At 54.4% G+C, this 19,064-nt stretch overlaps 1 protein-coding gene across 2 annotated transcripts in view; it reads right to left on the bottom strand.

The window, feature by feature from the left end:
* Window positions 1-16,895, bottom strand: part of HK1 (hexokinase 1) — a 61,792-nt gene extending 44,897 nt beyond the window's left edge. Inside the window, exon 1 of one of the 2 annotated variants that reach the window (XM_059397611.1) lies at window positions 16,695-16,895. In XM_059397611.1, the coding sequence (XP_059253594.1) occupies window positions 16,695-16,757 (63 nt within the window). In that variant the 5' untranslated portion in view covers window positions 16,758-16,895. Of the gene's footprint in view, window positions 1-6,083; window positions 6,176-16,694 lie in introns of those variants that run through there. The other variant, XM_059397610.1, reaches the window with a different exon arrangement.
* Between the last annotated feature and the right edge of the window lie 2,169 nt (window positions 16,896-19,064).

Below are 19,064 nucleotides of genomic sequence, written 5' to 3'. Positions count from 1 at the left end.
GCCTGGACTTCTCATTCCTCTTTCCTGAGGCTCCTCAGTCACTCACTGGAATGGTTTTCCATCTTCTTCAACCTCACCCCCTTCCATCCCATCTGGTACCCCACTGCCATGGTCTCCTTGGTAAAGTCAACCCCGCTCATTCTTTCCCTTGCTCAAAGCCTTGCATGTCTTCCATTTCCAAGGCGCCAACCCTCTCCAGGTGTGGCTTCGAGCTCTCTGAACTCTGGCCCAAACACCTCGACTATTCCTGGTGGGTTCCCAGGCTTTTGCACCGTAAAGCTCTTCCTTCTCCTCCCAGCTCTCCAGATCTCCCCTCCCCTTCCAGGTTCAGATCAAACCTCTCCTTCTGCGGGTGTCGGAGCTCCTCAGGCTGGAGAGGACCCTTCATTCAGCACTGATCTCTCTGCACGGGAGAGCCTGGATCACAGCTTTCTGCCCCAGTGCCCTATTCCAGCGTTTGCTCCATTCACCTTGACCCCCCTCCCCCACCCAGTGCCCTACACGCAGTCTTGCACACGGAAGGCTCCCGGTGGATGGAGAGAGAGATTTATGACCCGAGGAGGTTGCAAAGACCTTGATGCTTATTTGCTTCTGAGAATGGCATCTCGGGCTCACTTTGCAGGGTGGCTGGAAATGTCCTGACTCAAGGACAGAGAGTCCCCAGCCCTAGGTCTTTTCTGCATATTTTGAGCTGGGGCATCTTTCTTCTCACTCTGGCCTCCATGCCTCGTGCTCCCCCAAGTCCTGCCTGTCTCCTGTCTCACAAACCATCAGTCCATTGGCAGGAGCCCCCCAGTGTCCTCTGTGGCCAGAGACAAGCCTGCCCCACCCCCAAGCTCTCCTTCCACAACCACCTTTCCTATTACCCCCTGTAATAAAGCCCTGCAGAGAAGAGCAATCAGAAACCACCAAGAGCTCAAGTAGAAATTGCCAGAATCACGGCCCCAGGAGAAGACATGCTCCGCTCTATTCTACCCCCAAGGCTGGCACCAGACGAGCAGAACTTGCTGCCATGGTGCCCACAGTCTGGCAGGGGGGAGGCAGTCATGAAACAAGGGTGTGTGAGCAGTGCCAGGAGAGGGAGTCTACTGAGAAGGCTTCCCGGGGGCGTGATGTCAGAGCGTGCATCCAGGCACAGTCAAGAGCATGTGTGAAGGCCGATGGTGGGGGGGGGGGCAGTTTGTGCAAGGAACAGAAAGAAATTCAATATGAATTGAGCACAGTGTAAAAAGTGAGGCAATTAAAAAGACCGAGAGGAGCTAAATTGTGTAGGATCCTGTAATGCACGTTAACAAATTTAGACTTGATCCCAAGCACAGCGGGCCTTGGGATGACTTTCAGGAGTATTCAACAATGAGATCTGTGTTTCCGCAAGATCGAGCCGGCTGCTGGGGAGAGAATGGGTAAGCAGAGGCAAGACCCGGTACTAATGAATAATCGTCACGTTGTTACTCCTGCATTTGGGGGATGCTTCCGCGATCACATTCCCCACCCTCCGTGCTGCATTTATGGAACGGTCTATCTCCTCTGATAAAACATGTGAGTTCCCTAGGGAAAGGAACTCACCCGGATGCCTGCTACAAAAGAGGAATTTAATTGATACTAAGTGCTAAATTACTACTCTATATTTATCCTATGGCTCACAGCAGATCGAGCGCTTTCATATCCAGTAAGTCCTTTAACCTTCAAAACAGCCCCACCAGGGACACATTCTTGCCCCATTTTACAGATGCAGAAACTGAGGCTCCACAAAGCAAAGTGATTAGTTCAAAGACACATCAGGAGAGTGAAGTCTCATACCTGCAAGTCTGACTTTGCTCCCTACAATCGTTCCCATCCCTCAGGGAAGACCAGTTCCCTTATTCTGTGGAGGCCAAGCCCAAGTAAAGCTGCTGAGGTTTTCTAGCTGGACAGGAAGAAGCATCTAGAAAAGCCAAGGCTCCCTGCAGCTCCACAGCCATCCTGCCCCCTGACTCAAGGTGCAGGTTAGTACAGGGACACAGATCCGAGACCCAAAAAGAGCCTAGAAGCTCAAAGGAGGAAGCAGGCCGGGGACACAGAAAACAAACCAGCCCCCAAGCATCTATGGAAAGGAGGCTTTCCTCCTCTGGTTCAAGCACATGAATCGTTATGTGGGACAACCCCTCTCTGGAGAGATGTGGAAACAGGATCCAAAAAGAAGGTTTAAGGGGCGCCTGGGTGGCTCAGCGGGTTAAGCCGCTGCCTTCGGCTCAGGTCGTGATCTCAGAGTCCTGGGATCGAGTCCCGCATCGGGCTCTCTGCTCAGCGGAGAGCCTGCTTCCCTCTCTCTCTGCCTGCCTCTCCATCTACTTGTGATTTCTCTCTGTCAAATAAATAAATAAAATCTTTAAAAAAAAACAAAACAAAACAAAAAAACAAAAAAAAAAAAAAAAAAAAAGAAGGTTTAAGTTGGGGCAGAGTGGGAACTGGGCCTGAGGCCTCCCGGACGTCATGTGAATGAGAGTAAGCAAGGGGAGCCCTTTCCACTGGTCCTCGGGAGCTCAGGAGGGGCCTCTGAACCAGCATAGATGCTGGGCCGGGGGTGGGCTGGACAGCCAAGCAGTGCCCAGTGCAGGCCTCAGCGGGTCCACGGCACATAGACCAGGCCCTTTTAAGCAGCGCAGGAGACACTGGAGCAAAGCCCACAACAGGGGGCACTTGTGGGACAGTCCCCAGGGGCCCAGAGTGCCCAGCGCCTCACTGAACCAGAGGCCTCACTCCCTTTGTTCAGACCGGCCCTGCGTGGCAGCAGGCTACACTGCCCCATCCACCTGGGAAGGACGACTGGGTCACGGGTGGCAGGAAGGAGGACAGGTGTCGGGCCAATCCCGCCTGTCCACATGCTCCGGATCTCGCTGGGGCTGGGCCCCACAAGAAATGCAGCAAGAGAGCGGCCATTCCTTGGGTGGGGCCAGGAGCCCAGGAGCAGAGGACAGAGGGAGGCAGACCTGAGAAAGGCCAACTTCCGGTCTTCAGGAGCTTGGCCAGAGTCTGTGGTCTTTCCAACTTCTCTGTTCTCTATTCCAGCTCCACGGCATCTCCAGATCGGGCCCCTCCTCCCCGCGTCCCTCCCCCGCCGGCCATGTGCACACACCGCTGCTGCTCGGTGGCTCTGGCCACACGCTGATGCCCAAAAAACCCCTCCTATGCCTCCATCCCTCTCCCCTCTATGTTTTGGCGACAGGAGGCCATGGCACAGCACCTCCAGAGGCTGCAAGCCACCAGCCTCAGCATTTGGATGGTCTGTCACAGGCCAGAGGCTCCCAGGAAGCTGTGACAGGAACCCTGGGGGTCCCAGCGTGCTCCCTCTCGCCCGTGGTGTCTGACACATGCATGCAGGACTCTGGTCGGACTATGAAGGAAATGGGGAGATGCCAGGCTCCTGGACACCACACGGCTCTTGCCCAGGTCCCACAGACTCTTGCCCGAGACTGTGAAAGACCCTAGTCATGGCTCCAGGCACCTTTCACCATCCACTGAAGGGAAGGGGCCCTAATACTGTGCAAATCCTTGTCCTGGATGGTCCCTCTTGTGGACCAAGGAGGCCTGGAAGCTCTGAGCTGCTTGAGAAGCTGGACCATGGCAGAGACAGGAGGAGATGTGGGAAGAGAGAGCATGGCCCCCTACCAAGCTTCTCTGCTCAGAGCTGTCCGGCTAACGAGAGAACCCAGGGGCCCCACACCAGGCTGCACTCACACATCTCTGCATCTGATCTTGGCCCCACCTCCTGCTCCCAACAGAACATGCACAAAATACCAATTCAAGACAGGACAAGCCCGAGGGAACACGCCCTTGTGGCCAGGAGGCACAGTCACCCCTGGTGACCTGGGCATTTTGACCCCCTCTGTGGACGGGGACATGGCTGGGGACATTTTTCACTCCTTCTGTCCTCTGCTCTCCCCGGAGGACCAAGAACAAGGCAAAGCAGCTGGGACAACTGCAGGTGTCTGGTACCCGCCTCCCGAGTGAACTTTCCATGGGAGACGCTCCACAGTGCAGGGCGGGCAGTGCAGGGTTAAGAAAACTCTTGCCTCAGGTCAGGACAGAGATTTCAACATCAGATTCACTTCTCTTTCTTAGTGAGGTTGACTCAGGAGAGAACGGGCCGGGTGATGAGTATCACTTGGATAATAGTTTGAATCTGCTCAGGGCTCTGCCCTTTTTACACAGGACTGTCACACACGTTGTCCCGCGTGGATGTTGCAGAAAGAGATGACAGGAGCTCATGGACGCCACGGCCGGGCATGAGGTAGGCACGAGTAACATTAGCTTCCACCACCATGACCTGGGGACAGAGGCAGGAAGGACAGCCTCATCCCCATTTCAGAGTCGAGGAAACACAGACCCCTGACTCACACTAGCTCTCGTGGTCTGGAAGCAACAGCAGGGTCTAGAGTCCAAGTCTTCTAGGCCCTTCTGTTGGGCTTCGCCATACACCTTGAAAAGAACACGGAACGGGGTGGAAGAGAACGGGGTTTGAACCTCGGATCTGCCATTCAGTAGTTGTGTGACTTTGGACAAGTTACTTAACCTGGCTGAGTCTTGCCTTCCTCACCATGAAAGGGGATAATAATGCCTTCACCTCGGGAAGCTACTGGGAGAATTTTAAGAATGCGCCAAGAACAAGGTAAACAACATTTCCCCATCCTCTCATCTAAAGGACCAAAAGGGAGGTCATCTCCCTCCATGCCCTGGCTTACCAACAGTCATCGGTCCTTGATTCCTGTCATCTAGATACCTAGGAGAAATGCACTGATTACCAAATATCACTGCCCCATTCTATAGAAAAGACCACTGAAGGTAGCGTGGCCATATGCCCAAAACCACGCAAATTAAAGACTGGTAAAATTCCTCTGAAACACTGTACTTACTGTTTTATTAGTTTTTTTTTTTTTTTTAACTATCAGTTAAGTTATAGTCACAACAAGCATTATACACTTATTACTTAAAAAAATTCACACAACACAAAAATGCATTAAAGTAAAAAGTAGAAGTTCTTCCCCTAGTCTTCCCAGAGAAGAGCTAAGAGTTTTATGGACTAAGACGGTTTTTCTACCTAAACACTCATACATACAGACTTTGCCTTTTTTATTTCATTTTTCCTTTTTCATTTTCCAAAAAGGAGTCATACTTGGGCACGGGGGGATGGGTGATGGAATTATAAACACTTGTTCCTTCAAAGCTTAAGCCCACCTTCCTATTCCTCCAGAACCTGCCTTTAAGACACACACTAAGAGCCATCCTTGGATTTCCTCAGGACCCTGCCTGGCTCAATGATGAGGCATGGACAGTGTAACGTGGACACCCGTGTCTGCCTCTGGCTTTGCTATCCTGTAGGCACCTCAGTTTTGTCATCTGTAATGTGGGTGGGTGTGTTCACATGGCTTCAGTTTTATAAAGGCCTTTCTACTGTGCCCGCCACTTTCATAGTGGTCCTCAAACTACCCTGTCGAAAAACCCAGGGCAGGTGCCATCGCTTTCAATGCCCTAAGGAAAAATCAGAGGCCCAGGAGGTTCCTCAAACGGCCAAGGTGACCACTGGCCAGCAAGAGAACTGGGGTAGGCACCAAGTTCCCTGTCCTGCTCCTGTGCTGCTTCCTCTGTAAGCTTTCTTGCTCAGGCCAAGGAGGACGCAGGCCAGGTAGGGTGTGTGTGAGCCTAACAGCGCCCCCCACCCACCCCACCCCCACCTTCTGCCCCTCAGCAAGATCCTAGCCCCTCCTCCCACATGCCCAGGCTCTTCAGTGCCCAACCCCACCTCAAGCTATGGATGGCAGCCTAGGGAACCTGTGTTTCTGTCCTGGTCTTGGCAACTGGGCAGGCAGCTCCTGCTCAGCTCCTCGTGGCCACAAGAAGAGACGTTCTTGCCCTGCGGAGTCCCCCAGAGGACCTATCACCCCAGCAGCAGCCTGCCTTCCCTCAGGCAGCCTGGGGTCCTACAGTGGTTCTTCACCCCCAGAGGCCCTTCCTCACAGACCACCATCCGCTCTGCTGGTTCAGTCTGCAAAGGGCCTCTCCATGCCTCACTCCTCCTTTCTCCCAAAGTCCACCTCCACACTCACCTCCTCGGAGCGGCATGCCATGACCGGCCCCGCCCAACACCGGCTGCTCCTCTCCTCCACATCCCCTCCGCCCTCAGTGGTCACTCTGTAGGTATGAATTTGCTCCGGGGGACACATGGCAGCATGAGAGCCTTTCCCAGGACTGCAGCAACAAACACATATCTGGGCCTCCCGCTAGTCTGTGGGGGCCCAGGGGACAGGGGCCATGCCTTCCAGGTCCTCTGTGTCCTCTACAAAGCCCTCCGGGTGTCTTTGCCACTGGGCTGGGCACCTGCTCCACTGGGCGCAGGGCGGGAAGGCCTCTGGTGACGCCTAGCCAGGGAGGTCTCAGAAGGGTTTGCTGGCTCAGATAAGGACGGAGACTCCTCTTCCCTGAATGGCCCAGCCCTTCTCCCAGAACAGCCCCTCACTTCAGCCTCCTGGGGACCTGCGTGAGGCCAACAGCCTCTCCCAGGGGGACAGAGTCTTCTGGGCATTCTCTGGTTCTCTAAGCGCTCCCCCCCCCAACAATCTGTGTCTCAAGGCTGAGGCCCAGAAGGACACAGAGCCCTGTGGGAAACAGATTCTCACTCCGCTCTCCAGGCCTGCCGGCGACTGCTAATACCTGAGAGCCTCCAGTATTAGCAAATGTGTTTGGGAAAATAAATTCCACTTTAGAGGCTCCCGAGTGCAAGACTGGAGCACGAACCCCGCCAGAGCAAACAGGACCTCTGGGCATGTTAAAACCCAGCGAGGTGAGGTTCCCTCCCCCCAGGCTCATCATGGAGGCTCATCCCCTCAGGCCGCCCAGGGACAGGACAGGGCTCTACACCCTTACCAACCATCTTATTTATGCTCCTGAACTGCTAGTTCCCTTTCAACAAGCATGGGCTGGGCACCACAGATTAGTCATACACACTTCTGTGTACTCACAACAAACCAGGAGGAAAATGGGATCCCTGTTCCCAATAAGAAACTGAGGTCTGGGGAAGGGAGATGTTAAGCAGGGACAGGGCCCATGCTGGGTGCATCAAACAGCACATGGTGGGGGGGGGGGGCGTGCGTAGGGACCCTATCTTACACAGGAAAAAGCTGGGGCCTCGAAATCAAGGGAGGAGCCCCATGTACCCAGCAACTGGTGTGATTCCAGCTCGAGCCTCCAAACTCGATGCTCCTCCCCTGACTGACCAGAATCCTCTTGCTAGGAGAACCATGTAAGGCCTTGAGGTCATGCCCAAGGGCCTCCTGACGACCTTAGTACCCACTAATACCCAACAGTAGACACTTTCTCCTTGGCGAGAGAGACCAAGCTACGGCCCAGGATGAGAACAAAGCTGTCACAATGAACTAGCTAAAAATAAAGGAGGAACCCACAGGCCTCAAGAGGAACAGAGCCGCCCTGGAATGTGGCAGGGCAAGAACAACAGGCTTAATTCCCAGCCTGCCTGAGTCCATGGCTTGGGCTGGGGCCAGCCTCCAGAATCACCCTTCCCAAAGTCCCAGGCACCTCCAGACAAGAGAGAAGAGAGGCTCCAAAGGGCAGTTCTGCTTTCACTCTGAGACAACCAGACCCCAAAGCGGTTCCACATCCCTTCTCTAGCTGGATAAACGGGCAGAGGGCAAGGCAGGAATCATTCATCCCATCTGACAAATAAGGAAACTGAGGCCCGGACAGCTTGCCGGCCACCACCATACTGCTCAAGCTAGAAGAATCTTTTAGATAGAATGGATTCTAGCCTCACAGCCTTCCGGATGCAGACACTGTGGCCCAAGGACCCCTATAAACCCACCACTTTAAATGCCAGAGTGCCTCAGCCCAAACTTCAGCCATAAAATGCACTGTCTAGCAGAGCTCTGTCCAACAGAAATATAATGAAAGCCACATATGTAATTTTAAACTTTCTAGTGGCCACGTGTTTTTTTTTAAAAAGGTGAAATTAATTTTAATAACATTGTACTTAACCCAATATAGCCAAAATATTATTATGCTTTTTAAATTGCTAATGAGATACTTTATGTATCTTCTTGTCATACAAAGTCTTTGAAATCCTGTGCATACCTGACACCTACCAGCAGACTCCAATCAGACTCGCCACATTTCAAGTGCCCAGTAGTCACGTGTGACCAGCGGCTACTGTTCTGGACAGCACAGCTCAGCACCCCCATTTTGGGAGGCCTGGGTGATGGTTTCTAATGCGGGCTGTGGCCACGTATGCAGCCTTGGACCACGGTCCGGGTTCCACAGGTGCAGCCAGATCTGCCCACCAGTGTCAGACAGACAGGCCTGCAATCCCCGAGCTCATCCTACTGCTTTGCGGCCACATTGATCAGGTCAATTTCACTTCCTGAGGTTCATCCGCCACATGCGTAAAAGGCAGGAAGAAATGCCTACATCCAAGTTGCCTGGAAGGACTCGACGAAACCAAGCCCGTTAAGAGTATGTCGCAAACAGAACAGATCCCTGCAAAGGTGAGGTGGTGCCTTTACGACAGTGGCCTGGGTCTCCTACTCCACTCGTCCCACCCACCCAGAGAGACATCAGAGAAGGTACCGGGAGTCACTAGAGAAACGAGGTCAGATCGAATAACAGGGCTGAAGGCAAACCCCAATCAAGGAAACAAGCTGCTCAAAGTGCGGCTGGGCAGAAGCTGCAGGTGCCAACAACCTTCAGGACTGTGCATTATAAAAGCATTACGGGTTCTTCTGGAAGGTTAGGCATGGCCCTTGGTGGGGGTCCTCTTTTAAATGCAAACAAGGATGGGGGAGGAAGACAGGGTACAGGGGGAAATTTGAAAAATGGGACATTTCTAACATTTCACTGTAAATGACTTTATTGGGCCAATTTCCTTCTCAGGGGGAGGGAGTTCAGTCAACACTGAGCAAGAGAAGAGGGGCACGGGGCAGGGGGGGCGGGGGTGGGCAAGCAAAGCCAAGGTGCCCGTGTTGGGGAGGATGGGGAAGGAGAGAAAGAGTCCTGGGGAACCTGCGGGCTGGGGGGAGGTCCCGTGCCCAGCTCTGCCTCAACTTTCAAGCTCCCTGGCTGTTTCCCTAAACAAGGAAAAGGGAGGGTTGGGTGCAGTATGGTGGGAAGAAACTTGGGTTTCTGAGTTCGGAGACCAGGGAGTGTTCCTGTCCCTATTACTAATGAACTGTGTGGTCTTTGGCAAGTCACTTCACCCCCTGGGGGGTGGGGGGGTCTCTGTTTCCTCTCTTCTAAACGGAGGCAGTGTCTTTCTCCAGGTGGATAAAGACAAGGGTTCCCCCAGCAACGCCAGTCCTACACATACGCCCAAGAGGAATAAAAGTCCACACAGGAAAAACACGCACACAAACGTTCACAGCAACATTATTCTGAAGTGGCAATAACCCAATGTCCATCAACTGACAAATATATAAACACACTGTGGAATCTGGATACAACTACATTTTATTCAGCTGCAAAGGACCGATCGATGCTACGGCGCGCACAAACCCTGAAAACACAATCCTCGGTGACAGACCAGACACAAAGGCTACATACTGCAGGATTCCATTTATGTGAACTGTCTGGAAGAGGTAAATCTGTTTTTATAGAAAATAGATTAATAGACACCAGGGACTGGGAGGAGGGTGGGGTGGGGACCGTCTGCTTAATGGGTACGGGGTTTCTTTTGGGAGTGATGAAAATGTTCTGGAATCAGATAGTGGTCAGGGCTGCACAATCTCGTGACTGTACTTGAAGTCACTCGGTACACTTTAAAATCGTGAGTTTTACACTGAGTATTAATACCTCAACTAAAAAAATAACGGGGGCTCTGCCATCACATTCGATGGGTCTGAATGCTGGCTCTTCTGCTGTTTCCTAGCTGAGCCTCAGGGTCTTTATCCAAAAGTGGAGATCCCAACAGCACCCCTGCACAGGGGCGATGTGGGGATGTGATGTTTTCTGCACAGTACCCGGCAGTGAACACGACGGGCATTCCATGATGAAATCCTGATGATGAAATAAGACCTGTGTGAGGAAAGACAGGCCCCTAGTCGGCATTCAGTGTCCCTCCAAGGTCCCCTCCCAGTGTCAGCCTCTGTGGCCTGTAACCAAGCCTGGAATCAGATAAACATGATCCAACACTTTCAGCCCAGAAGCAGGGACCGCGGTTTGTAGACGGCTGGGCTGCCCACTTCGCGGTTCAGTCATCCTGCTGTGGGGCACGGCCACCCTCTCCTTTTAGGAACGATAGTCAGAGAGGCTGCACGCCTAAGCATCCTCTAACAGGGCCAGCCACATTTAGGCGGCTGATAAGACAGCCAGGCCTGGCTCGGCTCCACCCAGGAAGGGAGAGGTTGTGTGGTCAAAGGCCCACGTGCATGCTTTAATTCCCGGAAAAGTGCAACGGATTCCCACACTGGAGCACGGGGGGCAGAGGGGGGCTCAGAGAGTGCTCCCCGCCTTTGCCTGAACCTACTCCCCCTTCTCGGAGTGTATATGGGTCCCAGCAGCAGTCAATGGGGCTGCCGCCACTCACAGAGCTGTCAACCTCACCAGGGCTCTGCTCCATACAGTAAACGAGGAAATGGCTAATTTTAAACTAAGGTCAAGTGTGTAATGTGAATGGAAACAACTGGGAAGAAAGAGACTCTTTAAAAATTATCTACTTGGGACTCCTGGACAGCTCAGTCCACTGAGCGGCTGCCCTCAGCTCAGGTCATGATCCCAGGGTCCTAGGATCAAGTCCCCCATCAGGCTCCCTGCTCAGCGAGGAGCCTGCTTCTCCCTTTCCTTCTGCCTGCTGCTCCCTGTGCTTATGCTCTCTTTCTCTCTCTTTGTCAAATAAATACATAATATCTTTTTTAAAAATTATCTACTAAAACACGTTACAGGTTTGACTGTCCCGAGGATTAGTGTGGGATGACAGGAACCTGTACAGACTTCTGGTGGGGGTATGAAGTGGCAGGACCCCCGGGGATGGCAATTTGACAAAACCTGGAAAATGGGAAGATGTACACACTCTTTGACCCAGCAGTTTCAGCAGCCCAGATCGACAGCCCCGAGCCCAGAGCAACGCGCGTGTGTTCTAGAGACTTGCGTGAGGAGAATCACAGTGGCACTGTTTCTAAAGTCAAACATCAGAAACCCAAATTCCCATCAGAAGAATAGATAAATCCTAAATTGTGGTGTTTTGCACAATGTGAGAGCATGCAGCAGTCCAAATTGATGAAACACAGGTGTGTGCATCCATGTGGAGCAATCCTGAGGACAGACTGCTGAGGCAGAAAAGGCTAGTTGCAAAAGGATACATCATTTACAAAAGCTTATAACTACATAAAGTAACTATAAACTATACACTGTTTATAGACACATGCTCTGTAATTAATAAAGGCATAAAAACATGCACGGAAATCAGGACTGCTGCGCTCTCTGGAGAGAGACACAGAATGGGAGAGAAGACAGGAAAGCCGAGCTTTCAGTCTGTCTCTAATGTAATTGTAACCATGTCTGTAACTTCTCAGGCTGAGTGGTAGGTACACAGGTGTTTGTTATGCTGATCTCAAATCTCATTTTTATGCACCTTGAATATTTCATAATAAAATGTGTCTCCTACATATTGACTTCTGGGGGAGAGAATTAAAATTCAGATTCCATGTTAAATCAGTAAAATCAAGAAGGATGGATTTTTCTCCTAGAAGGAAGAAGCAGAGGGAGTAAGAAGAGCCTACTGGAGCCCATTCCAGATTGTCTTAAGACCTTGAGAAAGTCATGTCTCTCTCCATGGGACCTCCAGTGCCTGTTTCTAAATGAGGAATAAAATTCCTGCTTTTCATCTGCAGCATAAAGGGCAGACAGGGGTGATGGCGGGGGAGATGCCCCAGGAGGCATTGCAAGGGGGAGCACTGCTCTGGGACACTCAGGAATACTACTGCTTCCTGTCCTCACAACCTCACCGGAGGTTTTTGAAAGTACACATACACACAAGCTTCACAAGCTTGTTAATATACGTGTGTGTATGATTCGACAGGTGGGGACGGACACACACACACACACACACACACGATACCTGCTAAGACAGCCATAACTGTTCCGGGATGCTCAGAGATAACAAGCCATTCAGGAGAAAGCAAAACTACATTTTGAGATCTATCCATCTGACTCTCCCTCACCAAGTTTTAAGTCTAAGACCCATTTGCCCACCTAGGGCCTGGCTTTAAGCCCCTCCTAAGTTAGCACTTTCCCACCCATGATCTGAACACTAGCCCTATATGCTCTCACAGCCTTCTGTGCTCTGCACTTCTTCCAAGACAGAAAATCATTAGTGATGCTCTGGGGGAGTAGGGAGCATTTCACACCGAGTTTATACCCGTCACCCCAGCCTAGCACAGCCCTCTGCACATGATAAAGGACTCAACCGTTTCCAAAGAAACTACTGAGTTTCTGAGTTCTAAAGGTCCACAAATCAACAAACAGGTGCCCGAAGCCTGGCCACGGCTGCCTCCCGGCCTCAGAGCTGACTGGCTGCCCTTAGGCACGCTCAGAGCTGACTCTGGGGGCTAATTCCATCCCGCAGGAGTCCCTGACTGCAGGCACGCGCGGAGAGACAGTACCAAATCTGTCTCTTCTGGAGAAGGCTGCCCATGCCATTTCCAGAAAACAGCAGGAGTGTGGGAGGACCGCGCGGCACGGCCAGATGTGAAAGTCCCTTGTACCCACCCGGTTTCCCAGTTTATTCCCTCACAACAGTCCCAAATTATCAAACCAAATGAAGCGTTGGGGCTTCTCGGGGTGGGGGGAGGGGGAGCTCCGAGAACATCCCCAGTAGCAGGGACAAGGATAATGAAATAAAGAATCACCCAAGGAGTGAGGCTCTAACCGGACATCTGTGTAACAGCAGATCAAAAGGTATCTGAGGTATTTTTCATAACTTTCCATCTCTCCTCTCCCTCACCTCTGGGCAATAAGAAAAGGGCATTTTATTAATGCTTGGTGTTGCAGCTGGAATACATGGGCTGGGAGAAAATAAACCATGGGTAGCTCTTTAACTGCCAAGCATAGTCTCGCCCACCTTCTGGGGCAAGCACTCCTGTTCAGCTGTTGGACAAATCACACCTGTTTGTTCACCTGCTGATGGGGATTACTCAGGGTCACAGGGATCCCACTCAGTGAGAACCCACTGGTTGCCATTCTTACAAACTTGAAGGAAAGGAAGCTAGTACTTACTTTTTTTTTTTTAAGATTTTAGTTTTTAATTTTTATTCTTTTTTTTTTTCCCCTAAGATTTTATTTATTTATTTATTTATTTGACACAGAGAGAGACACAGCAAGAGAGGGAACACAAGCAGGGGGAGTGGGAGAGAGAGAAGCAGGTTTCCTGCCAAGCAGGGAGCCTATGTGGGGCTCGATCCCAGGACCCTGGGATCATGACTGGAACCAAGAGCAGACACTTAATGACTGAGCCACCCAGGCGCCCCAAGATTTCATTTCTAAGTAATCTTCACACACAACATGGGGCTCGAACTCACAACCCTGAGATGGAGTGAAGCATGGTTTACCGACTGGGCCAGTTGGCCGCCCCCGGGAAGCTAGTCCTTAAGAGGCCACGTTCTCACCGTGTTGGACTCCTCCTCCTCTCCCAAACAAAGCACTATGCGCACTATCTCCCTCCTCCAGGCTCTTCATGGCGAAGCCAAGTGGAAGAGGCCGGCAAGAAGACTGGCCTGTTAAAAGTTACTTGGAGGTCAAAGGACCCCGCCTCTAGCTACAGAACTAGCAGATGTCTGGGATTCTGATGAATGGAATCTCTCACAAGCACACACGTGCCTTCCTTTTCCTGGTAAAAGCACCAGGCGAGTAAAAGGAAACTATGTCTTGTACTTATTTCAGTCTAACACCAAGACACGCTTTTCCCAGCACCCCATTAACCAACAGCACACAAATGCACTCTGGTAAATGGGGCTCCACGCAGGGCAGCCAGGCCCTTGGCCTGTTTCAACCCCAGATATATTTACAAGATTGAATTAGTGACATGTCTCACCGGCAATGGAGAGAGAAATGAGAACTCTTTTCATGATCGTGTCTCTATCCTGAGCAATCCCGGAAAAACCTTCCCTGACACCATCCCCGTCTTCCCTCCTCCTACCCCCAGGCCAGAAGGCAAGAAAATGAATGAATGCTAGTGGGAGAGGCCGGGGCTGTCTTTAGAGCCCAAGAGGCTGCCTAGGGCTGAAGGGCTGAATCATCATGGCTACCCACGCTGGCAGGGTAGGCAGGCGGGGGCTAGCCTCGCTGGGTCCCTACTGGGTCCCCACTGGGTCGCAGGGAGAGCCTGATTTAGGCAAGAAGAGCAGGGTTTGGAGTCCTACAGCCCCACCCAGCCTTTTCACAGTAAGTGGTGGGTAGGAAGGGCTGCCCTCTACCAAGTCTGGAGGCCCAGGAGAGAAGATGCAGTCCCCAAGGCTCTGTACAGGTGGAGGTGGGGAAAGCTGACTAGGCCATTGTTAAGAGTGTCCACTAGGCTCTCAGGAGGCCCTGGAAGCTTCCTGGGGACCACACCCATGGAGGGCAATGCCACACAGCCCATCATGCAGACCAAGGTGATCCTCTGGCAGGCGCATGGGCGCGCACACACACCCCCTATAGAAAGCAGTTTAAGATGGTCCCCAGTGGGGTGCAAGAAAGCCATCTCGTTCCTAAAACTCTCCTTGGCCAATAATACCACATGATGTAAGCTTTGGCCTCAAGACCCTCCTCCAGCACTGTTCTGAGGCCAGGAAGGGGTGGGGAGGGAAGGCCAGGTTCCCAATCTCAGAGCAGAAGGGATTTGAGGAGGACCAATCCATTCAGAAGTCACACACCCAGATGCCTCCAGGAGCCTGGTCGATGGAATTCGAGGGAGGCCACAGTCAACACCGAGTGCCTGACAAACAATGCTTACTGAGTACAGTTCAAACCTCAACCCAGCGTAGGCCCCGAAGGCCACACAGGTGATATGGGTATGGATGGTGGAAACTTAGAAGAGTCTTCTGGGTCCCCCACTCCACTGGTCTGCTGTCTGGAACTACAGTGTATGCCACGTGCAGGGGAAGGACCGTGAACTCATCTGCACGGTACATTTCCCCACTGGAAATGGGAAGAACGTCAGTGGCACACAACACCCCTGGAGAGAGCCTGAACAATACATGCGGGCAGACACAGCTCCCTGAGCTCCGTGGCCAGGGCAAGCTCCACCGCACTGCCCAGCAGGGAGCAGGAGTCCCACAGCCAGTCAACTCTAGAGTCACTGTTGCTTCTAGCTCTGAGGGATGGTGGCAGATTTCCAGGCCTTGTCTCCTAACTGCCCTGCTTTGGTCCCCACGTAGCACAGGACCCAGGATCCAAGCAGCATCCCCAGGGCCTTGGTCTCAGCACCTCCCCCTCAGCTAACTTCCAGGAGGTCCAAGTTCCCCGTGGAGGGAGGGAGAGACCCGCCCTGGCACTGCCTCTTAACTCACCAGGTGACCTTGATGAGGTCACCGCCCTCAGCAGGCCTACTTCCTATTGGGCCAGAGGGGGCTGTCCTACATAGATGGGAAGAGAACTGAGTGACTCCAAAGCTTCAGGCTCCCGCCTCTCACCTGTAGGTACTTCCCTTGTCTGATCGTCAGAGTCAGGCTCACTTTGTTTGTGCATCCCAGCTTACTCCAGCCGTCCTGTCACCCATGCTGGGTGTGGGGGGGGGGGGGTCAGGAGCCTCTGCCAGGCCTCCGACTGATAAAACGGTTTCTTTTCCCCACAGCCTAGGCTGTTCCTTAAAAGCACGGTGGCAAGGCTGGCATTAGGGGAGAGATACACCTTTAAGACCTGCCAGTGGACAGTATTTTCTGCGAGACGGATGTCAAAGGCAGCAACCCTTCAGGGTAGGGAGACGCGTCCCAGTGCGAGTACACACATGTCGCAGGCATACATGTCAAGGCCTCTATCTGACTCAAAAAGACCAGTCTCTTATTTAAGCTCCCTGGCCTGGCTGGAAATTACAGTTTAAGAGAGCAGTCACGTAGAGGAATAAAAAATTCCATTTAGACATGCCGCTCCCGACCTGAGGCCTATGAGCAAAGTTTCCGGTGGCCTCCGCACCCCTCCCCGTTCCGGGAAGCCGGGCGGGTCACCCAGTCCCCAGACTGAGGAGCAGCCGCAACAGCTGGCAGAACAGGGCTAAGAGCCTCTCCGGGCACCTGGGGCCCTCCGCGAGGACCCCCGACTATGGGATGCCCGGCCTCCAGCCGGCACCCCCGCCTGCTGCGCGCTCAGCTCCCCACCATCCCTGTAATCACTCCTCCGCCCACGGCGCTCAGAACCTTCCGAAGAGGCCTTGAGGACCGACCCCCCCCCCCCCCCCCTCCCAGCTCAGGCGCCTCCCCGCGTGGCCCGGGGGCCCATCTGACATCCACAGCCCAGCTCAAGGACACTGCAGCAAGCAGCCCCGTCTCGGGGGTCGTCCCCCCAACACACACACAATCCCGGGCAGAATCGAAAAGCGAAGGCTTCCCTCCTCCCCTCCGCCCTGCCGTCCGAGCGGTGCCGGCCTGGAGGAGGCTGGGCGCGGGAGGATGGAGGCGGCGGCGAGCGGATGCCGGAATGCAACGCTGCAGGCAGAGCGCCGGGCGGCCGCGCGGGCGGGGGCGCACCTTTTTGACTTGGTCATCCTTCAGCTCGGTGAAGTAATAGGCCAAGAGCTGCGCGGCGATCATGCTGACGGTCTCGGACGCGAGGCGGCGGGCGTGGGGCCGGCGTCGGAGCTCCGCAGCCCGGGCGAGCCGTGGTCCTCGGGCGGCTGCTCGGCGGCTCCTCCTCCTCCTCCTCCAGCCGCGGCTCCACCCCCAAGGCCCGGGAGGCGGTGGCTCGCGCGCGCCCCGGCTCCGCGCTCCCGTCCCCGGCCGGGTGACAGCCGCCAGCCGGCCCACCTCCTCGGCGCCCATTGGCTGCCGCCCGTCTCTGCAGCGCGGGGCGGCGGCGTCCGGGCCCGGGCGGGGGGGCGCGGCGGCCGCTCCCTCCCGCGCCGGAAAGGGGGCGGCGGCGGCGGCGGGGCCGCGGAATCCCCCGCGGTCCGGCATCTGCCGGCACGTCCCCCACGTAGGGAGCCGGCGGGAGGGCAGGAGGCTGGCTCGGGCGCGCAGGGTCGCGCGTGGCGGCGCCCGGCCGGACGGGCGTGCGCGGGGCGCGGGAGCAGGCGCCGTCCGACTCGGACGGGACGAGCTGCCCCCGAGGGGTGCCCGCGGCCGGCCGGGGCGGACCCCTTCCCGGGGAAACGAGGGCTCGCCCCCGGAGGCTCCGCGGATGGGGAGACGCGGGAGGCGCGCGCAGAAGTGGGTGTGCGGAGCGAGCTGGGCCTGGGCCGGCGGAAGCGAGCGCCCGAGGCCGCGCGGTCCTCGCCGCCGACCCCCGCTCCGGCCGGCGCCTGCGGTTCCGCGGGGCAGAGCGCGGAGCCCCAGCTGCGTCCTCCCGGCGGTGCATCACCCCGAGCGCGGCTCGTCCGGCCTAATCTCCGGCAGACGGATTTGTGTTGCTAAATCGAGAGCGACGCCCCACAGCGCCCGCCCCGGAGTCCCTGGAGCCCGCGGCTCTGCGGAGGGCTCACGCCCCGGCCTGGTTGCAGCACCACCACCCCACCCCCGGCTTCCTCTTCCCCTCGCGCCCCGAGGCTCGCGGCCATCCGGCCCCTCCGAGGTGCCACCTTTTTCACTTCCCCAACGGAAGTGAGCCGGGCTGGGAGGAATCCTCGGAGAAACGTTCAGCCCTGACGAGGGGGAGGGGAGGTGCGGAATCGGGCGGTTGGGCTGCTGCTGGGACTGTTCTTAGATCGTCGCGTCTGTGTGCGGGAGCTTTACTGCCTCACCACGGGACGTGTAAGGAACTCAAAGTACAGCGAAGAGGTTACTATCCTGATTCAACAGGTCATCCAGCTGAGGCTCCCAGAGGCCGCGTCTCTGGCCGAACTTCATACAACCAGGAAGCTGTAGATCCAGGATTAGGTCCGTGCGTTCTCAAAGCCAGTGCTCACCCCTGCAGTTGGCTGTCCTTCCTTTGTATGCAGCCTCTCTGCCTCAACAGGCTGGGCTCTCGGGACCAAGGCTGCACCACGTGGGGCCCTGAGAGATGGTCACAGTCCAACTCCCCCCAACACGACCACCACCTCTACCCTAGACCTGGATCCGGGGGAGCCCTGACCAGGCCTCCGTAAAGGTATAGTGGTCCCGGTCCAGGACATTCCTTCTCAGGAGCATCAGGGGTCTGACCACTGTGGTCACCAAGCAAAGAGGACCTCAGATGTGACCCTTGAGGCCAGAGCCTTCAGTCCAGAGCTCAGCACCCAGGGCTGGCTTTCTGAGTCACCCTTCTGAGCTTGCCTCCTCATCTGTAACATGGAGATCCTAAAGCCCACCCACCTGATACAAATAAAATACCTGCTTATTATACACGATAAATGATGGGTATTTTAAGATTGGGTAGCAGCAAGGGCTTCTCACTTGTGTTCCTCCCCGTTCTAGGCCCTGAGGAGATTGCATAGCAATTTTATATTTGTAATTTTGAATTGTTTAACCAAAGAGGCTCCCTGAAATTATTTAAGCCTCCAACCCCACAAAGTCTGGATCTGCCTTGAGGATAGTATCGTCATAAACTAGGAACAGAAGTTCTCTGGCATCCATCGAACACTTACACTGCCTACATGGCCATAAAGCAAAATTGGGAGAAAGAGAACAGTTTGGTGGTTCTCCACTGCCATTTGAGCCCTGCAGTGGTGATGCTGGAAGTTGCTAGAGGATCAAGAACTGTGCCTTGCAAATTACCCTGGCTCCCACATCCAGCCCTCGGTGGTGGAAGGAGCCCCATGCAGTGGTCAGGAGCATTCCGAGTACACATACCCCTCAACCCGGGCCCCCGCCATCACTGCACCCCTGTTCCATCCATGATCTCTTGAATCACTGAGCTGGAACCAGGGAGCCCCTGAATCTTCCAGTTTTTCAGGCTACCCTGACATGTTCTTTTTTCAGGCAAGG

This window comes from Mustela nigripes, chromosome 4 (genome assembly GCF_022355385.1).
Source record: "Mustela nigripes isolate SB6536 chromosome 4, MUSNIG.SB6536, whole genome shotgun sequence".
Classification (NCBI taxonomy): Eukaryota; Metazoa; Chordata; class Mammalia; order Carnivora; family Mustelidae; genus Mustela; species Mustela nigripes.
The sequence above is the reverse complement of the archived record's forward strand: the minus strand, read 5'-3'. Positions and strand labels throughout refer to the sequence as shown.